Raw genomic sequence first — 21,522 nt, forward strand, 5'->3', positions numbered from 1 at the left:
GAAGTTCATCTTTCCATCGCACATCACAGACCCTGTATATTGAAATTGCTAAGCAGTGCCCACAACTTGTATGAGGAAGATGTAGGAAATTGCCCATTGTCCAACTGGCTGACCAACAAGAGTATAGATAAACAGTGTGATGGAGGGAAAAGGACACCATTGTTGCCACTTCTCAAGCAAAATATAGCACATACAGGCACAGAAAGTAAAGTAGAGCTATAACTATAAAGAAAGGTCGAAGTCCATCCTCTCTAACAATCTGCTGTAAGTGGAAGTAGTCTGCCAAGGTGTTGAGTTTCATAGCCTTGAGATGATCATGTACAAAAATAAAGAGGTGGTCAGACAATGAATGCCCTTGATTAAATACTTAACTTAGGTTAACCGTCAACTCTTATTCCTAAGTGGAAGACTATCCCAAATAAATAAAAAAACCTAGTAATCAGAACTAAGCTGAGGTGTGTATGTTATTTGTGCAAGTCAAAGATCTTCAAACTTCAGGGAGGTCCCCCCTTAGGGTCCATGGGTGTATTCCTGGGGGTGTTAGGGGGGGCACAAATGTCTCTGCAATCTGTATTATTGAAGATGGCCTGAAGTCTTTGCTTATTTGTGAAGTTCTAGGCTGCCTTCATTTAAAGTGTTGAATTGCATTTGAAAGCATGAAAACGATGATCCTGAGCACAGACTGCGTTGGGTGGCTAAAAACAACAAAATATTGTGTAACCATTTCATTGTTCTTTCACTTTTAATCTATTGTATATAAAATAATGCACACACATAAAACCATTAAATGCGCAGGACGTCCGGGAGCCATCCTGTGCCACAGTGCTCGTGCGCGCAGGACGGTTCCCGCCCCTCCTCTCACATAGCACTGGAATTCCCTCTGATACAGGCACCAGAGGGATTTCCTTCCACCACACCCCCCCCCCTCTTAACGCCCCCTTGCCCCCCCCCCCCCCCCCAAACAGCCTCGGGAGCTGGGGTAGGGCTTCGTCAGCTTCCGAGGCTGTCTCTGTGGTCGCGCTAACCTCATTTCAGAGAAACTGAAATGAGACGATAGGCTTATTTCAGTTTCACTTTCTACGTGCTCGGGGGGCCATCTCTGCCCCCTGAGCACGTAGAAAGTCAGGAGAGATATTGTTAATAAGGGGAGAACCCCTCCTTTCCAATGGTACTCCTCCCTAGTGGGTTCCTGCTTGAGGATGGGATCCACCCACTAGGCACCAAAGAGGGGGGAGCAGCCCCTTTGGCAAGGGCCTTCGCTCCCCCAATGAATATGTTTTGGGATACAAAAGCCCAGATGCCCCCCTTGCAAAACCAGGACATTTTGCGATAGGTAATTTTCATGTCGCCACAATATGTTTTGGGCCCTTCCCTGTGGCAGGCACTTGGCCCACCCACACAAGTGAGGTACCATTTTTATCAGGAGACTCTGGAGAATGCGGGGTGGGTGGAAGTTTGTATAGCCATGCAAATTCCAGTACTTTCCATCACAGAAATGTGAGGAAAATGTGTTTTTGTTTTACAAAGTTTGAGGTTTGCAAGGGATTCTGGGTAACAGAACCTGGAGAGAGCCACACAAGTCACCCCATCCTGGATTCCTCTTGTTGTCTAGTTTAAAAAAAATGTATAGGTTTGCTAGGTTTCCCTAGGTGCCGGCTGAGCTAGAGTTTAACATACACAGATAGGCACTTTGCAAAAAAAGGGTCAGTTTTCAAGGTAAAAATGTGGTGTCCGCTTTGCGTTTTGGCCTGTTTTCTGTTCCGGGCACGAGGCCTACCTACACAAGTGAGGTGCCATTTTTATCAGGAGACTTAGGGGAAACACATAATTGTAGAGCAACAGTTATTACCTATTGACTTTCTATGCATTTCTGTCTTCCAGATGTAAGACACTTTCTATGCATTTCTGCCTTCCAAATGTAAGACAATGTGTAAAAAAAGAAGTCACTTCGAAAAATGTCCTATAATTCACATGCTAGTATGGATACCCACAATTTCGGAGATGTGCAAATAACTAACACTTCTAAACTCTATAGTTTTGTTCCCATTTCAGAAATGCATAGGTTTCCTTGATACCTATTTTTCACTCTATATTTTACCAAATGAATTGCTATACAACCAGTACACAATGAAAAAACGTTGCAAAAAGCAGCTCAGTTATTGGCTCTGGGTTCTCAGGATCTTAGTGAACTTACAAGCCCTATATATCCCCACAACCAGAAGGGTCCAGTGGGTGTAACGGTATATTGCTGAAAACGTTGGCACAAATGGCTGGTTTTTTTCACCTCATTTTCAATATTTATTTTCAACTGTTAGTTTCTATACAAAAACGTTGAAGGATCTACACAAATGACCCCTTGCTGAATTTAGAATTTTGTCTACCTTTCAAAAATATATAGCTTTCCGGGATCCATTATTGGTTTCACATCCATTTCTATCACTAACTGGAAGGGGATGGAATGCACAAAAAGTAGCAAAAATAGGCTATGTACCAGTATAATGCCAAGACAATGTAGAAAACGTTGGTGTTCTGACTAAAGTCTGCCTGTCCCTGAAAGCTGGGAAAATGGTGATTTCAGCACCACAAACCCTTTGTTGATACCATTTGCATGTAAAAAAAAAAAAGACGCTTTTTTCTGCAGCACTTTTGCACCCATTTTTACCAAAAACTCCCCAGGATGTTGGAATAAAAGGACGCAAATTTGGCATGGATACCTTATGGGGACAAAAAGTTACAGGGGCCTGAGAACGAACATCCCCAAATACCCCTAAAAAGACATAGCACGGGGGGGGTTTGGGGGGGATGAGGTCTAGCAGCGAAAGGGTTAAGTGAACAAGCATTAGCAAAGCTAATTGGTCTCGAGCTAGAGAATATTGCATCTGGCTTTTCCTTTTGTTCCTGTGTAGTATAATTATTTGGTGTTGAGTAAAAGGATGTGGGGTGGAATTAAGTGGTGTGGGTGGGATTGTGTTGCGTGGAATTGTGTGGTGTGGAACTGTGTGGCTTGGAACAGTGTGGTGTGGAGTGGAATTATGTGGTGTGCAATTATATTGTGTGGTGTGGAGTTTAAGCCATATGGATTATAATTATGTGTTATGGAGTCCAAGTATGTGGAGAGGCATTGTCGTGTGTCATTGCATGGGTTGGAATTGTGTTGTGGAATTATGTTCTGTACGGTGGAATTAAGTGTCGCGGAAATGTGCAGCATAGATTTGTGTGGCATCAAGTGAAATTGTGTTGTGTGGAATTTTGTAGAATTATGTTGAGTGAAATTATGTGGCATGGAACGGAGTTGAACTTTATGAGTGTAATTATGAGTTGTCAAGTGGAATTATGTGGAATGGTCGGGCGTGAAATTATGTAATAAGGAGGGGAGTGGAATAATGTGTTATAGAGTGCAGTGGATGTATGTGGTGTGGGGCTGAATAAGTGTAGTGTAAATATGCTGCATGGTGTGACGTGGAATAGTGCAAAGTGTAATTATGTGGCATGCTGTGGAGTTGAATTTTGTGGAGTCTAATTATATGTTTGGAAACCGAGTGAACATAAGTGGAGTGTAATTATGTGGTGGGGGATTATGTGTAGTGGAATTTTGTTGTGTTTAGTGGAATTATCTGGACTTGAATTGTGTGGAGTGTAATTATGTGGATTGGAGTGGAATTGTGTTTTGTGGAGTGGTATGTGAATTGGAATTGTATCTTGTGGTGGAAATATGTGAAGTGGAATTGGTTTGATTCTAATTATGTGGCATTGAGTGTTATGATGTGGAGTGGGCAGGGAGAGAGTGGAAGAAGGGGGAGGAATGGGGCAGGTGGGGATGTATTCAGATGCAAGCTGCAAGATTCTCAGTGCAAAAATAAATACCGTCAGCAATGCCTCTGCCCCCCCCACACCTTTGCTGCGCCCCTTCCTATAATGCTTTCCTACTGTACCCCATCCCTTACATGCCAGAATTGCAGACTCTAAGCCACCCGAGCTGGTCTCCCGCGGACTAGGCTGCACTTCCAGGCGTGATGAGGGACAGCCACCTACAAGCACACTAACAATAACCAACATGTTTCGAAGAGACAGAAAATGCACTGTCCAGCGGAGACTTAAAAATGAATGCAAGTTAAACTAATTAATATCACTACAGATGTCTCTGTCTGTGACCAGAGTCACATTATTGATTCCGGTTTGATGCAATGAGGAATGGTGACTTATTTATAGTGCTACGAAGTCCCAGCACTGCACACAATACAAACTAGGCTGTAGCAAAATGCTAAAACTGCTTTTAAAGTATTAATTTTAGTAATAGGTACTCAGGCTGCATCTAGTGCAAACATATTTATAAGTGTCCAGTAAAACAATGAAATGCAGAACTCAAATGATAATCCCCTTACATTACCTCTCAAAAAGATTATAGCTCAGGGAAGGGCATTGTCTGCAGTTAAGGTAATATGGGTGTCCATATGTTAATGCAGTTCAAATTTGTAGTTCTAGTTCATTAATACGAAGCCTTTATTATTAGGGTGAGCGCTCTAAAGAAATCTAGTTCAGACTGCACTACTGACAGTTGTGCTTTCCAGTATGAAATGTGAAGTCATTTGCAAAGTGTAACAATATCAAGGTACATATAATGGTTCCAGGATGCTCTCGGAATTCATGCATATATAGGCAAAAGGTTGAACGCAAGATTGATGATTCTTTACTTCTAAATAAATGTTCACAAAAACAAAACGCAACTAGGAAAAACCATTATACTAATCTGCTGTGAACTTTTAGGTGCCATTTCTGTGAAGGCATTTTTAGTGAAATCTGCTGATGCAAGCTAGTAATTCCCAACAATATTCATAATGTTCAATCAGTGTAACCAGTTTCAACGAAATTATAGGAAACATGAAGATAAAGAAGCATTGGCAAAGCCAATAGACATAACATTGGTGGTCATCTTTTTGTTTTTGTCAATGTGTGTCTTGTTTTGACATGGTTTTTACAAAACTTTATTGTGGGAGCTGCCGTTCCCTCATTATAACAAACATTGGCAAAAGCAAAAATATTTTTGGCCTCAAAAATATATATAAATTAGTTTATTCCAGCTCACTCCAGGAATAAGGAAGCTAACAAGCGTTCCGGCCACCGGGCCTTCGTCAGTGTTAGTTGACACATGATTAATCACCTTTAAATAAAAAACGTTTTCATTCGTCAAAGGACTTCTTAATAGTAACAAACAAAGGACTTTAGAAAAGATCGCTTATACGAATTTTCATGGCGGCCATCTTAACCATGCTATTTTTGTTGCCTTATGTTGTGCAAGTAGTCAATTTACAAACATTTGAAAATCGGGCTTTATGCATACACATTATCGATAAATCTGTACAGAATGTATCCCACATTTAACGATGGCATCCACCCTGGATGGCCCACATATTTCATTACGGTGCACTATTCGTGGAATAATTCATAAACATTGATCAAAAATTAATCAACTGCGCAGAGTGAGGAGAGAGAGAGAAGAGAGAGGAGAGAGAGTTTTGATAAAAACAAAAAAAGGTCTTGAATACCCAAGTAAGGGTCCAAGATTGTCACAAAAGTGCACCCATGGTATAGGTCCTTACATTACTGCAGATTTACGGCTTAAGAATTGACAGAAGTAGGCAAGGAAATCGCACTTCTAGAAAATATTTGTGAACTGCATTTTAGATTTGCTCATGCGAAAATCTGTTTAGCAGTAACAAGTTTACGTTCCCACCAACATCTTTTTTCCCCAAACCCTGGAAGAAGTTTTACTCCTGCCCTTTTCAGGGATAACATTTCCACCCTTTCTCTGTATGGGAAAATATTAGAGTCGAGCTGATGAAAACCCATAAAACATGCAAATTAGTAGGTTTATACACACTCAAAAATAGCATTCCAGCCATGGGGAACTATTGCTTACTGCTACCTCGAAGCCCCAGTATGTAGATCTGCAGAAAGGTGGCAAAATAATTTAGTATTCAAACCCTACTATGGTATGAGCTCTGGCATAATCAAAGAGGCCATTATCAAAGCTCTTAAATGATTAGATTGCCGCCATAATTTGTCGCCGCGCTACATGGCACTAAATGGACAAATAGATTTTGTAATAGGACAAGTAGATTTATGAAGCAACCTGTCTTATGGACAAGTAGGTATTTTATTAAATTCCTCACCCCTGACCTGAAGGTCTGTATTAACCCACCAGGTACGGGTTGTTTTGAACAAAATGTGAGACATCTGTTTTTGTAAAATTAAGAACACATGGATGATCTCCGTAGATCCCACCCACTTCAACCTCAGATTATTTGCAGATGTGGTTTCAGGTCAGTTGAGGGGTGGCAAGGAGAAGGACAGCAAGATCATATTCAGTTAAGCCCGATAGTATGGACACCTGGGACTTTGAAGTAATGGCCCAGGAGAAAAAGGAAAGACGCAAGACCCATGGATACTGTCTAAAAGATGGCCCAGAGAAGGGGGCATCAAGTGGGAGCAATTTTTTTAATTTACAAATGTTGACAGCTTCGTCAGACTGATGCCCTGAAGAAGATGAAATATGGGGCTTTTTATTTTTTATTTTAAAAGGGCCACTATTACTCCTTAGTGCAGAAGATGCGGTGGTACTGGGACCCGGAGTGTGAGGGGGCCAATGTACAGCATTTATGGCTGTTTTGCTTTCAAAAATGGAAATGGGAGCCCATTTATTTGCTTACATTAGGGCCCACGACACCATTGCTGTGTACAGAAATGGGACCATGCAACATGGGCGAGATGTGGGGCTTTAATCCATTTTTCAGACACAAAGAAGCAGACAGACTGCTCTAGGTATTAGGCCAAGGCGTGAAGTCCCAGTGGAGTCAGGGCTACAGTTATCATTAGTGCAGTGAGGTTTAGTTGGCCACTCACTCAAACAACACAAAGTGGTGTAAGGGGGCAACTAAACCTGAATTATGCCTGAATTACTATCCCCTCTTGCTTGCATTAGAAACTAGTGCACTCTTGTTGTGACAGTGTTACTTTGGCCTTAGAGCAATGACCCAAGGGAGGGGAAACTGAAGCAGAGGAGACACCTTCGCTTGCACTCGGAGATGTTGAACAGCAGGTGAGATGAGACAGGCCACGTTTTTAAACAAAGGGCAGAGACAGCCCACTTCATGATGTAATGATCTACCATTAATGAAGTAAGTGCAGAGGTATTGGGGCTCAGGGGTAAGAAAGTTATGACTGTCTTACTTTACGAAAGGAGCATGGAGGCTCAATATCTTTGCTAACATTAGAGGTGAGGGCAACCTCGCTGCACAGCGGGCACTGGAGGGGGCAACATTTTGGAGCTATTTTTTTTCTGAAATGGACAAAGAGTGTTTCAAGATTGGAGTGATGACCAGGCATGGTAGGGAAAGAATGGAAGAGGCATAGATGACAGGCTTCTACTCAGAGCAGCTGCTATAATTAATTCACCAGGTGAAGTTGCATTGGGAACTAGAAGAGCGAGGGGCTCACAACATCCCACTTATGGAATGCAGTGTTTTTTGGCCAGTTTCTGGTTTTGATTAATGCATTTGTTCTATTATAAGTCTCAAATGTAATATGGATTATGAGCTATAGAAAAAGTTGTCCTGAAATGATCTCATAAACCCACCGCCCTAAGCTCAGCCCTGGCCCTCCCATTCCCCTAATCCCTGCCATAAAGTTTTGGCGTGGGGTCCTATTTTAAAACATGTTGCTGGGGTATTGGGAGAGGATCTTGGAGCAAACCAAAGTGTTAAATGAATTCCAAGACCTCTGGTGAAAGGGCACTAGAGAAAACATAACGGAGCATTGTAAACTGGAGTAGTGACACAAGAGACCAGTGAAGGAGTAGAGGGCTACACAGAACTCTGGGTTCTCTTGAGTGAGTGGATGGTGGTTGGGTAGTCGCAGTGCAAGATGCTCTTTTAAAAGATGGGTATTTTGGAAGGGCTAGCCGGATCTTAACAGAAATGGAGTTCAAAAGCCATGCATTTAAGTTGGACCAGCACAGTTAGGGACAGATGGGACCAGCAAAGTTGGGGACAGATGAGACGGAAAAAGAAAAAATGAAAAAGGGCAGAGGAATGATTTACAGAAGATAAAATAAACTGAATTTAAAAACTCATGTTCAAAAAAGTAAATAACCATTTTGAATTATATTGCACTAATCATTTACACAAGATCCAAATCAACAGACTAAACATTAGGAGAAACGCCCAACTGACATGTAAAAAGGCACGTGAAAGTAGTGGGAAGCAATACCGTAACATACCTCTGAGGTCCCAGAGTCTTCAACTGCAAAAGGATAAAGGCACTTGTAAAATTTGTTAAAGGTTTCCACTCCATTTTCTGTGATCTCCTCTTGTACGCGTGAATCCAAAGGCTCAGTTTCTGTGAAATCCAGCTCCCACACAGTGTCGACCCATGCTAAAACACAAGAAAAACGAGGGAGTTAGACACAATAAAAATAAACAAGCTAAGGCATCAATTTTGAAATTATAAATCAATCTTCAGAAATTTCAATGGAAATTAATTCAGCACTCAGCGGGGGGGCACATTAATACTTGGCATGCTTACCTTTAGTATTCTGTGCCCTGTCATTTCATCAAAGCACATTTCAGAGAAATTAGAAAAAAACAATCAGAGAAATACAAAGCGGAGTAACACATTTACACAAAATCATGATAATAAGCTTCATGTTAACAACTAGATTAGGGTTATGGATGGGGTTAGGTTGAGAGTTAGAAAAAACGTTATGCTAAAGAACAAGGTTAGGGTCAGTGTAAGGTAAAGCATAGGGTAAGGACCACAATTAAAGTTTATTTTATGCCCAAGAAAATGTTGTATACGCATGAAGGGAACAGCTAGGTTTGTGATTATGTTAGGGTAGCATTTAAATTCAATGATATAATATTAAGAACAGCTTTGGGAAAGTTTACAGTAAGGTATAAAAGTAGGTTTCAGAGTATTTCTAAAATAAATTAATTTTAGAGAATTATAAAAAGAAAATTGCGAATGAAGGGAACCACTGAAAGGTGAAGTAGTTGCAAATCAACCGTTTTCAACCAAATTCCCTTCACTGATATGTCAATTTTTAACGTCAGTGACATGCCTTTCAACCATAATATTTTTTCTAACTCTAATTCTATGATGTGGAAGATGATTATTTTCAATGTGATTGCATTATTTCCTTTGTCCTGAAGTTATTTGCAATTTAAAGGGTATGTATGTATGTCAGTAATCTGACCTGCACTCCATACACTCACCTAAAAGTCATTAGGTCTCCATCTTATGCTCGGACAATGCTCATGCAGATGTGGATGGGCAGTTCGCTTGACACCCCTTTGCCCAAGACAATCAGTTCACATACCCATCCTCTCCCCTTTCTGCAAATCAAGCCCTTCTATGCAAATCTTTTCCCATGCTGCCTTCAGGCTATCAGAGCCCTGCATCATTCAAAGGCTAGAATACATTTAGGCCCCTGGAGAGGGTAGCAGCAACCAGGACCTGCTCAAGAACGTACTAGACTGTTGTGTTTGATTCCACAGGAGATCAGTAATCGCATCAACTGCTGGATCATGTCTTTCATACCTCAACTGTATTGGCGCTACCAAGCCTTGCAAACATGGATGGTGCTTAAGAGCTGTGGACTGTGAATTCCGCCAAGATACAGTTGAAGCAATGTTGGAAGTAACTAGCAATGCACGAACAGCAATATGTACAGTGAAAACAAGAATACTGAAAATTAAACCATAGCTGCATTAATGGCTTACGGTGATCAACAAAGGAGTTCGAAGAAAAAACACATCCCACACAAGAAACACATTCCACGATCAAGAGGCCAAGGAAGCAGTGCAGTGCTTTGAAGCACAGAGAACGGTGAAGCTGTAAAAACTTAATGCATGGGAACTAAGCATCTGTCCTTACTATAATATCGAGATATGTGGAGCTGTTGTGAAAGGATGTGGTTTCTGGTAGTACTAGGAACATTGCAGTGATAATGAGCAATTTGTCCCGACAGGAGAAAGTGCTGGCCTGCCCATTAAATTGGTATTGAAACTTTAACAACCTGATGCTGGTCATTTCATCAGTGAAGAGGAAGGAACAGTCAGTGCTACTTGACCACTACTAGTCCCGAGTAAGAAAAGAAAAAAATATGTACACATGCAGCTAAAATAATAATTGCAAACATTTGCTTCACTATCCCGCCATGTCATACTGGCGACGAAGCAGAGTGAACTAGTATCACCCATCTAACCTCAGATCCTGTGAAGCATGATGGGTGCAAGCTTGTATGACACCAGCAACGGAACTCAAGTAATCTAGCATAGCTGGCAGATATTAAAAGAGTGGGTAAGACCATCAACTAAGCGTGGAAAACCAACTGCTGCAGAGACTGGGATACCGATGGCATAAAGACCGCCAATATAGTGGCGCACACATTGCCACTCCTCCACAGGAGAGTGGGGCGTGAGAGATACGAAACAAAGAAGCAAACTTGGCATGCTCTAGAGGCTTCAGTGTCTCATCACACATGCCCATTGATAAGAAATCAGCAAACAAATAAAGACTAACATGAGACATAAGGTCAGGTCTCATCAAACCCCCAATCAAATTTTTAAAAAAAGAGCCAAAAACAAACCTTACAGTCAAAACTGAAGCAGCGGAAATACAACTCACTGATCACACGCTTTGAAGGAAAAACCACACTTCTGATACAACCTCAAACACAGGCTGCACTAGTGCCAAATCCTCTGTGAATGGTCGAACAGAATAAGTCTGAGATGGACAAGAAGATAAAAAGGTCGCTCCCACTCCACTGTGCTGATAAGGCAATGCACAAACTCTTTTTAAACCTACCAGACACCAGTGAGGATAAAAATTGTGACGCAACACTTTAACCAGCACCAGTAGTGCTTCATCCTCAAGCAGGTAAAACAAAAAGGAGAAATCGATCAAAATTGTAATGCCTACCTGAGAAAAAGAGAAAGTATACGTATTGACAATGATGTTAATAAGGAAGATGGAGCACAACTAATTCAAAGCAGCAGATCAGCAGGGCTAGGGCAATGAATCTCCCGCAAACATAGAATAAGTCTCAATAAAATCATAATGCGCAGGTCTCAGTCTAGCCGAAGTCCAAGCCATCGCAATGTAAACAGTTGTGGCAAAAAATGCAACTGGGAGGGAGCAAGGTACCAACTCGATCTTTAAAAATGGAAACAGCAGATGAGTCTACAACAGTCCAACGCCTAAGATGACCCAAAACTTGGGAAGAAACACAAGGGTTTTGAGTAAATGCAGATAGTGTGCAGGAGAACCCCATTCAGCAACCGAGGGCGGGTCATGCTTCGAATCTGGCCTTCAAAACCCCTTTGTTCAAGTTTGCTGGGGAGATTGGGGGAAAAGTCAGAACTGCTATGTGCTCAGCAAACATGAAGTTAGAAGAGGGATGTTCCCAGTGAACATAAGGATCTTCACTGATCACTGTACGATTAAACTAAGGACATACTTACCAAGTGAAGCCAGAAGCCTTCAAAAGCTGTGCACAGATGGAGAAACTGAAGAGGATGAAAGCATTTTTCACACATCCATCCTCGATCAGGGGTCCAATGGCAGATTGGCAAAGACCTGGCAATCAAATGGGCATGTAACTTCTGACACCTACACCTCTTCAGGAGGGATTTCACCATTATAATGGACCACAAACTAATGGTACTGCTTTTTAAATGAACATCACAATTACCCAAACCATGATTTTAAAAGTGAACTATACAACATCAGTAGTACAGCTTTGAAGTCAACTATGGGCAATGAACAGCCAAACTGGCAGATTACTTTGTTCGACACCCAGTGAGAAAGACAGAGGTCCAGCACTTAGTTACATCTACACAGGCCTTAGAATAGCCCATCTCTATAGCAACTGCTCAAAAGATCTCTCTGTAGAAGAAATTGAATGTGCCGTAAATTATTTATACAAGCAGCAGGAGTAAAAGGCATTGCAAGAAAATAGCAGAATGTTTTTTTTAATCTGGCCATGAAGCAAGAGTTGAAGAGAAACAAACACTGTGGAAATATGGAAAGAAAGCAATAAACACAGTTTAACAGGAGAGGCGACAAGATTATGATCCTAAAAGGCCTCCAGAGGTACACAACCAATTTAGAGTATCAAAGACAAGACTGGATCGCAAAAAAAACAAAAAGTACATCGGAGAGAGAAGGTGTTGGTATCCAGAGACAGACAAACTTATGGAAACGAGGATCACTTTGTGACTTTTTGTAAAGACAATGGAAATGCAACAAACTTCGGCTCCCATTATCACAGAAAGTGCCTGCACAGAGCCCTGGGCTTAAGTGAGTGTAGATCTCTGCTGCTTACTGGGCATACTGCAACTCCTCATTCAAATGGATGCCTGCTTGAAGTACCCAATAGTCACAGACTGTGGAGTCAGAGTCTATTGAGAGAATCAAACACACTGGAGAAAATCTTCATGGCTTATGGTCTTCCAGTTAGCCTCAAGACAGACAAAGGTCCACCCTTTAACTAATAGGTTTTAAAGCATGCTTGCAAGAACTGTAAATTCAGCATCACAAATTAATACCACAATGGCATCTAGCCAACAGGAGGTGGAATGCTTCATGTGTGCGCTAAACAAGACATTGCGCATTGCTGCGGAAATGGATGCCACCATTTGATTGGGCGCTTCACAGCTTCTAGCGTGCTTACCAGAATACCACACATTACACAGCCATGCACTTAACTGCAACTACATTATTCAAAAGAGCTCCTAGAGACACTATCCTAACAGCCCCAGGGTACATATCACCAGACATTGACAGTGAGCAGAGTCAAGGAAGGCAAATGGCCAAAAATGACAGTGCAACCAGAAAACGCCAGGATGTAGATTATGACAGACACATTACCACACACGAACTGGGCAATGGCTGACTTGTGCATGGCTATTTTTAGCTGTCATATGAACGAACTCAGAGGGTGATTACTAACACAAGAGGACAATGCTATCTGCCAAGAATGGAGAGAAACTGTTACTTGCAATGTGTCACTATTTAAAAAAAGAAAATACCACTAATGAAAAAAATTGACTGTTCACAAAGGAAAATGGGAGATGACAGTATGCAGTGGGACAGCAAAGAATCTACAGTGGCAGAAACTCCATGGGATGATGACGATGACAGTATGACCACGTCCCAGAGGATACCAACAATCCCAGAAAGGCAATCATGAACACCACCAGTTCCTGGTAGCGTAAGTACGCCGTATACCATCCAAGAGAACCCCAGACCATCACACAAGCAAAGACTTTATATGATACGGAGAACACATTTATGCTTAATGCATTGCAATTTATCTATTATAAAGGTGGGGAGAGATTTAGAGTGCCACCCTACAAACCGTTAAGAGAAAGGCACGCACAATGCGAAGGCCAAACATCACTAGGGTGTTGTAACCTTAAATGTATTCCTCATTGCGCACTATCCTTGTATTGTTATAAGATTGTTATGCTGTGAGCGTTGCCGCAACAGTTTGCATACATGCGTTCTAACTCAAGCATTTGGCTTCACTGCAATGGACAGTTGGAGCTTGACTGATGGGCTCGCTTTATATACTTATAAATTGAACACAGAAAAAAAAAAAATCATCTTATGAACTCACTTACACCAGTAATGGCTTGTTATTCTACTACATATTGGCGATGATAGTGTGGAGTAGTAGAAGCGGCTCATCGACACTGGTGAATTAGAGTAAGCTGTTGCTGGGTGGTCTTCAACATGGATGTCATTGCTGCCTGAGGAATCTGTGTTGCCAAGGAGTCCTTGGGAGGAGTGCCACAAGAGAGTTTGAGGAGGATTTGGGCCTCCTGACTTCAGACCCGGGCTGCAGTGTAATTACTCTAGGCAGACCCCACTACACGTCCGGCCATTTATATAAGTGTAAACTAAGCATCCTGCACCAGGCAACACCTGGGACAAGGCAGGCAACGGATATTAGTTGGCGGCCATCTTGGGATCTATGCTGCGGCTACGTGCCAGCATCTATAGGACGAGAAAACACACACAATGTTTGGCGACCATTTTGGGGGTATTTATTCGCTTTTGTAAAATTACACACTAGTGTTGCGCACACGTATTAAAAGAGCTTTATAAGACAGGGGTCGAGCTTCGGAACGCTTGCGTGAGAGGGCCGTTTATGGCAGCAGTTTCACTTCTTTTTTAAGGTAAAGCGGGTGTACTTTATTGGCTGCGACTGCTTCGTAGTGACTGCATTCTTTGCTGCGTTGTATTTTGCTGGATTTAAAGACAAATGCTTAGAGTAAACTTGGGAGACTAGCGCTTATAATTATTTTTCCTTGCACTATAATTTATCATCATCATTTTTTTCCCCACACTCTATAAAACATTCTTAAGTCATTATGGCCAGTGGTGTACATGTACAACAACCTCTACACTTTTTAATGAATCCAGGAAAAACAGTGTTAGAGTGGAAAAGATGGTTCCCGGCTTTTCAAATCTATTTAACAGCCAGTTAAGCAATTAGCCCTACTGTATAACTGTTTAGGTAATGAAGGCCAGAAAATATTCGAACATTTACCAGAGATGAAACCGCCTAGTGAGGATTCAGGGGACACAATGATTGGAATGTCTTCATTTAAGCTCAAAAGTGACTATTATGGCATTTCTCATCAGAGCCCAGCATTGTACTAGATCGAGTGCTTCAAATTTTATTCTTGCAAACAAGATACTGGAAATCTGTTGACCAATATATTTCTGCTTTGAGAATTCTAGTTAGTACATGAAAATTTGAAAACACAGTGGTCAATATATTTGGGATCAAATTGTATTTAGTGGTCATATTATAAAGAAAGTACACAAGCATTTATTATGCTGTACTAATCCCACATTAGATTAAACTATACAAATAACAAAGGAAATGGACTGCTCTTGTATAGGGAAAGATGAAATCCATTATACACAGACCCACACAGATCTGAAGCTTGAGACTTCCATGCAACGTTTTCGGGTTAGATACAGTTTTAGGCCCCTGTAACAATGAAGGCCTCAGAAGTAGTGACTTAAGAGCACAATAGGTCTATGAGAGATAAATAGGTCACATTGTTCGTTAGAAGGTCAGGAAACAGGCCAAGAAACATCTTGCGGTTAGCATTTTGAGCTACTGCATGAAACTTGTATCTTATCTCCCTCCAGACTCAGGAAACCATCAGCGTTTAAGCGCAGAGGCAACAAAAATAGGCTACCACAATCTCCATCTGCTAGAGAAACCAGCCAAGATGCACCAATCACATTAAAGCCCACTGCAAGTGAAGTACTGCGGTTTCTTACACCTTTAGGTTGAGTACGTACGTAGGAAAAAATACCAGGTGCACATCCTGCCTTAGTACGTACTGACGCACTTGTGCACGCTTCTGTCGAGATCACACCTAAGTCAGATAGCTGGTCACTCGCTTCTGCAGAAACCACAGCTTTCCACCAAACCGGCTAAATGGAAAAAACCTCATACAAAAGGTCAGTTAAGCTTGGCCAATCAGCGTTGAGCAGGACATAACAAGGCGCTGCGCAGTTGGATAAATATATCTTTGCTCCGCTTAAATTCTGAGAACCAAAACCCACATAGAGGGTTTCCACACTCATCATGTGAGGCTAGGCCCACCTTCCTGCGCTTCTTTTTCCGAGAATTTGCTACATCTACTGATGCTATCTTGTATGCCCTGTGTGAACATTGCTTACTTGTCAAGAAAAAGAGGGGCCCCTTTAAAGTCAAAGGGATAAGGCACTGTAAAGTGATATGAAGAAGGTACCCTTTGGACCAAATAAACGGGTGCAAGTGATGATAATATCACAGGAACCCACATGCAAACCCTATCCTTTCATTCATTCATTCGTATCGAGGAAGATTGCAATACACATAATCCAAAGTTCACAGAACCAAATGATCTAATTGCTTACGTCAGTGAAGAACTTGTAACCTTTTTCTTTGTGGTTTGGAAGAATAAATAGGGTTGCTTCTGAGCTAAAACTCCAGACATCAAGTTGAATCTCCTCAGAGGTGAACTGATCTCTCCTGTAGTGACTGATCTTCACTACAGTATTGTAATAAACCCATATTGCTGTGTCAACTTGTTTTTTTTGGTGCTTGTCCAATAGATTTTCCCTTCAACATATTGGCATGCGAGGTAGGAGTTCGGCTTCTTCTCGCCTGCTGCCACATCCAGAATATCGACTGTCCTCTTGGGATGATTCTACACACTTAAAAAAAAAAAAGGTAGGGAGAACACCCATTTTTCAAACAAAGGCTTCTCATTTCACTAGGATGGGTAGGACTCTGGAGTTTACATTATTAAAGGTGAGAACAGTGTGAACTCTGTTCCTTTTATTTTACAAGTAACATTTTGACAGTAGAATATGGTATATGTTATCATGTATATGTTGAGATATGCATGCATGATCTGGATTCACACAATATTAAAGGAACACGTGGTAAGTCCGGAAGATACTAGGGACCTGGCTAAAAGTAGCCGGAAGTGGTCAAGGGAAGATAGGACTTGAGGCTGGAAAGCCAGCGTATGTTCTGAAGGGCAGAACACTCCGGTCAGACTCCACAGACTTTAAAGTCTTGAAGTCACAGTTTGTAGTTACAGCAGTGAAAGGTTGTCCTCCCAGAGTCCGGGAGAAGTGGCCAGTAGTCTTTTTGCCCTAGTACTTAGTTTAGAGTAGATAAGTGTGTCTATGTAAAAGTAAACAGTAAGGTGGCCACGGATTAATGTCAAGTTGTTTTATGTAGGGTAAAAACTTAGGATTTCTTATTTTGTGAGGAATGTTGTAGAATGTTAGAAAAAGACATGTAAGTAACTGACTGGGTTAGGCAAAAGTCTCAAAGGTTCCAGAGTGATCAATCACAACAGGTCCCCGGATTAATTGCTCATCTTTATAACAGTTTGGTTTTAGGGTTCTTCAACAGCACTGACCCCAGTAGACTACCAATACCAGTACCACCTAAAAATCCCTTAATAGGAGAAATTCTTGAGTGCCTAGGAATTGACACCACATTGTGGAAACGTGTGATATTTTACGTTAGCATAAGCGACAGCCATTTTGGCTGTGGCATCCATTTTGCTTCCTTCGTAATTCTTCTGTCCTCTGCTGTTTGCCTTTTCACCCGGCTTGTGTCATCAACTTTAGTTGACCTCTTTCGACATGGCTAAGCAATGAACGTGCTGGGGGGTTTGTAGCTGCCGGTGCACCTGGTCTTAGAGCAGAGGTCTTCAAACTTTTGGATGCAGAGACCCCCCTGTCAACATTTTGAGGCGTAAGGACCCCCTCCTGACAAAAAATTCTAAACCTATAGGTAGGGCTACTGGAATTATGAGGCAGGTGAGGACCAAATTACGCGACAGGTTTGACTAAATTGCGTGGGATGAAAATGTAAATGAGGTTATGTGATGCCGCGTATTTTGTGATAGCATTGCTTCATTATTTTGACATTTTTTACACACAGTAACACTAAGGAAAGATTTCACCCAATCAGTACCCGTTTATAACCAAAATACACCAATTATCATCAGAAACATTTCTAGTCAACCTTTGTGGAGGGCCTTCCACTCTCCAGGAATATGTGCTGCCACATTAGAAGCTCACCTGGCCCTGGCCGGGAGAAGCAGGGGTCCCTTAAAACCCTGGCGGTTTTGTGCAGAGTTAAGCAGTTTACCCATGCAGCTTTCCTCTCACCCCCTCCCTTCCATCCCTCTCTCCTCTCCTAACCCCGGATCCCTCTCTCACTTTGCAGGGCATTTTCTTTCCCCCCTTTTTTACAACTTCTGAACTCTCCCCATTCAACCTCTCACTTCACCTTTAATCACCTCTTGCCATTCTGTCTTTTCACTGCCCTCATCTCGAACAGTCTCTCGCATTTATCTCATGGCCTCTCTGGCCCTGTCACCTCCTGTGCCCCTCAGCACTTCTCATTCACCTCGTCTCTCCATTCAAATTTTTGTCTATTTGTATCTTACACCTCTCCAGTCCCCCCATTCATCTTTCACATCTTCTAACAGAAGCCCCTACCTTTGGCTCACACTCACTTTTTGCGTGTCCACACTTCTCTTCGGCAATTCGCATTTCTCCTCAGCCCTAACCTCTTCAATCAAATTCTCTCACTCCCTTGCAGTCCTCTCTCATCTCTCCTCACCAAGCATACGGGTCAGACCCGTATGCTCCTCTCGGCATGTGCCACTCTGCTTATTGTTCCCTAATTCAAGAAGGCATGAGTTGTCTGTCTCGCTGTTTTGATGCAGGCCGCGCAGTTATGGAACATGCACCCTCCTTTGCTTCGCTCCACCAAGAATCTATTATTCTTTAGGAAGATATAAAAACCTTTCTCTATGCTCTGTAGGTTACCCCATTTGGCTGGTTCTCCTTCCCCTTCTGTGTGCTTCTCATTTGCCTTCAGGCAGCAGATGGCTATTACCCCCAGGACACCTTTTGGTAACAGTAGCGTACTACAAATGTAAATAAAAATAGGCAGAAGCAGGGGAGTCACTAGACCAGAACTTCGGAGGGGGGTGCTAACACTCCCAGCCAGGGCTGGTCCTAACACTGGTCGCACACCGTGCAACAGTGTTTTTTGATGCCCCACCCCCGTTTCCTCCTTCTCCATGAATTCCGTCACTGCCACTCACCAACAATGCACCTCATCTCTCTAAAGCACCTTTCTGACAAACATTTCATTTTTTTATAGCGCTACTCATAGTTTATTCCACTCATTTCTGTGATCTGCATGGTACATGTTCAATGTAGCAGGCACATTAACCCTCTGCACTGTGTGGGTGACAAGAGTGCCCATGTGAGTGCGCGGTGAGCGATGCAACAGTGTGAGAGTAGGGCAAGAGGAGTGACTGCAGGGTGAGTGAGGTGGCGTATGAATTTACGTGCGGATGCAAGTTCAGAATGGGATGAATGAATGTACGATTACTGATGGGCTTGTTTGAGTGAGTTGCATATTGAGCAGTGAGGGGCCCAGGAAGCTCTGCACAAGGGAATAAAGGCTCTGCCATATTTTTTAGGTAGAGAGGGGCACTCTGTGATAGTTTACAGTAAACACCATGGGGCAGATTTACAAGCCCCTTGCACCACTGTTGCATCGCGTAGTGTGTCGCACAGGCGGCGCAACCTGCTGAGTGATATTTACAAGCACACGTAAAGCCACCTTGTGTGGCTTTACCTTTGCTTGTAAATATCGCCCCGGTGTTCCTGTGGGTGTTCCCATGCAACACCCATGTCCTCTGATGCATTTCCAGATTTACGAGCAATCGTAAATCTGGAAATGCGTCAGAATGCTACACCACCCTAGGGGTGGCATTGCGAGGTGCAAATGTTTTCATTTCTCCTTGTTTCTTTCCTCTTCCAATGCGTGCTGCATTCTACAGCATGCATTGGAAGAAGAAATCACCTCAATTGATTGTTTTTGTGCTGGAAGTTGCTCCTTCCTGCACAAAACTGGACTACCATCCACTTCAACTAATAATCCGCTTTTTCACAAAGGTTTCAACACAAAGGACCAAAGAAAATTTTACTCTTGAAGGTGCTTGTCGGTTAACACCAATTATCCCACACCTACCACCCCATCTTAAAAGTTACTAGTTAAAACTGAAAACGTTGAGGTGCATCGTAACTTCAGTACAATGATGTTGTGAGGTTTTGCCAATGCAAGGGAACATTGGTTCAATTTTTCTAGTACTAAAATAAGATAAGTTTATCTGCAAACTTTCCAAATCTATATTAAAATGGAATATTGACCGTTTTGAACAGAGACATACCTATGATCCTCCAGGATTGCTCAAGCCCTTGCATTTACCAGTGCCACCCACTCCTCAGCAGTACATTAGGCCGTTCATGAAAACCAGCTAGAGAATTTTTGAACCAGTTTGATAACGTTTTTTTCTACTTTAATCATGTTCTACATTTTGCATTCGATGGGAATGTAGGTCTTTTTGTTTATCTCCACACACTACTTCTATCATGGCTCCTTTGTAGAGATGCCACAATTTGCTGGAAATTGCAGGTGGTGGGAAGCGTCACTCATTTTTGAGGGGTTAGGACTTATTTTTTATTATCATTTGACTTCGACCGAGATCAAGAGCGAGAAAGGCAGGAAAGAGAGGAGAGTAGGAAGAGACAGATAGGATAACAGTGCCGAGGAGAACGCAGGAATGAAAAGGAGCAACAAGGAGAGAGAGCAAGTGGAGGGGGGAAGGGGTGGAAGAAAGAGGCATGAGGAGGAACGAACATTAGGCAGTCTTTGTATCAAGCAATTCCGGCATTCGGCAACGATGGCGGCTGGCTCCCATTAACAAATGTGGCATCTGCGCTTATTTGTATTTATTTATTTTTACTCATGCAGCACTGAGTGCCCCTAAATGCCCTCCAGCACATCTAAGTGGTTAAAGGAGTTTGAAATTAGTGTCAAACGTGGGCTCTGCTGAAGCTTTGTCGCAAGGCAGAGGGCTCACAGATGTGACTCTTCTCTTCTGACGCCAATAAATTCAACACATTTTGAAAAACGGTTCATTTAGTCGTGCTTTTGCCTCTGATTGGATTTGGTTGTCTGGTTCAAAGCAAACAGCTCGTCTCCAACCTAATTTCTGCCCATTAGATGTTTTGAAAATGAAGACATTGAAGTTTATGCTGCGTTGTTTTAAATGTGCTTTAGATGGAGGGGTTGTTATTTCCGCGTCGTGTCTGCCATGCTCTGCGCTGTGTGTGGCTGCTACTGCATGTTCTGCATTAGTTGCAGCTGGTTTGGTCTCTTAGACCAAAGTCCTCTGTCACTCAAGTCGGTGGTTAATATCGTGGGGCACAGGAAATGCATTGTCTCTATCCCTGGGTGTTGGGAAGTGAAATTATGGGGTGTCCGTGGAATGGCAATCGGTGGCTGACAATGAAAGAGAGGAGAGGGAAGTATTAGTAGAGGAAACATTTGGAAAAACTGCAAATGAATCAAGGATCAAATAAGTATCGGTGAAGAAAACGTAACCAGAGAATATGATAGAAGGATGTAGAGTACGAAACGTCGGGGTAAGTCAAGAATAAACAAAATCAGAGGTGAAGATGGGTACGGCTCATGTGGATTTAGGCAATTCATGGCGCCTCCTTGTAGAACCCAGAAAAAAACTAAGCCTCTGTAACTAGTTTACAAAGGCATGTAAATATGCAAACGGTCTTTAAAGACCTGTGAAAAACTCTGTGCCAGAGATAAGACTCCAGATACTGCCCAGCCCCCAGCAGCTCGAGTTGCACTGCAGCACCTGGGCTGAAACACAGGACGGGGGAAGAGGGGGGGGCTGAAGCCCTTGGGCAGAAGTGTGACTGGGAAGGCGCGACCCCCTTTGCATCGCTCCACGGCCCCCCTGGGGGTCGCGCCCCACAGTTTGAAGACCCCTGTCTTAGAGGCTATCTATTGACCGTTGACTGCTGTCAAACATTTCTGCT

The 21,522-nt window shown here is 42.4% G+C and overlaps 1 protein-coding gene across 1 annotated transcript in view; it reads right to left on the minus strand.

Moving 5' to 3' along the window:
- The window catches only part of NCAPD3 (non-SMC condensin II complex subunit D3), a 1,141,478-nt gene that overhangs the window by 1,089,422 nt on the left and 30,534 nt on the right, over positions 1–21,522 (minus strand). Inside the window, exon 2 of the mRNA XM_085646993.1 lies at positions 8,276–8,430. Coding sequence (XP_085503119.1) covers positions 8,276–8,430 — 155 coding nt within the window. The remainder of the gene's footprint in view (positions 1–8,275; positions 8,431–21,522) is intronic.

Source organism: Triturus cristatus, chromosome 3_2, assembly GCF_964204655.1.
Source record: "Triturus cristatus chromosome 3_2, aTriCri1.1, whole genome shotgun sequence".
Lineage (NCBI taxonomy): Eukaryota > Metazoa > Chordata > Amphibia > Caudata > Salamandridae > Triturus > Triturus cristatus.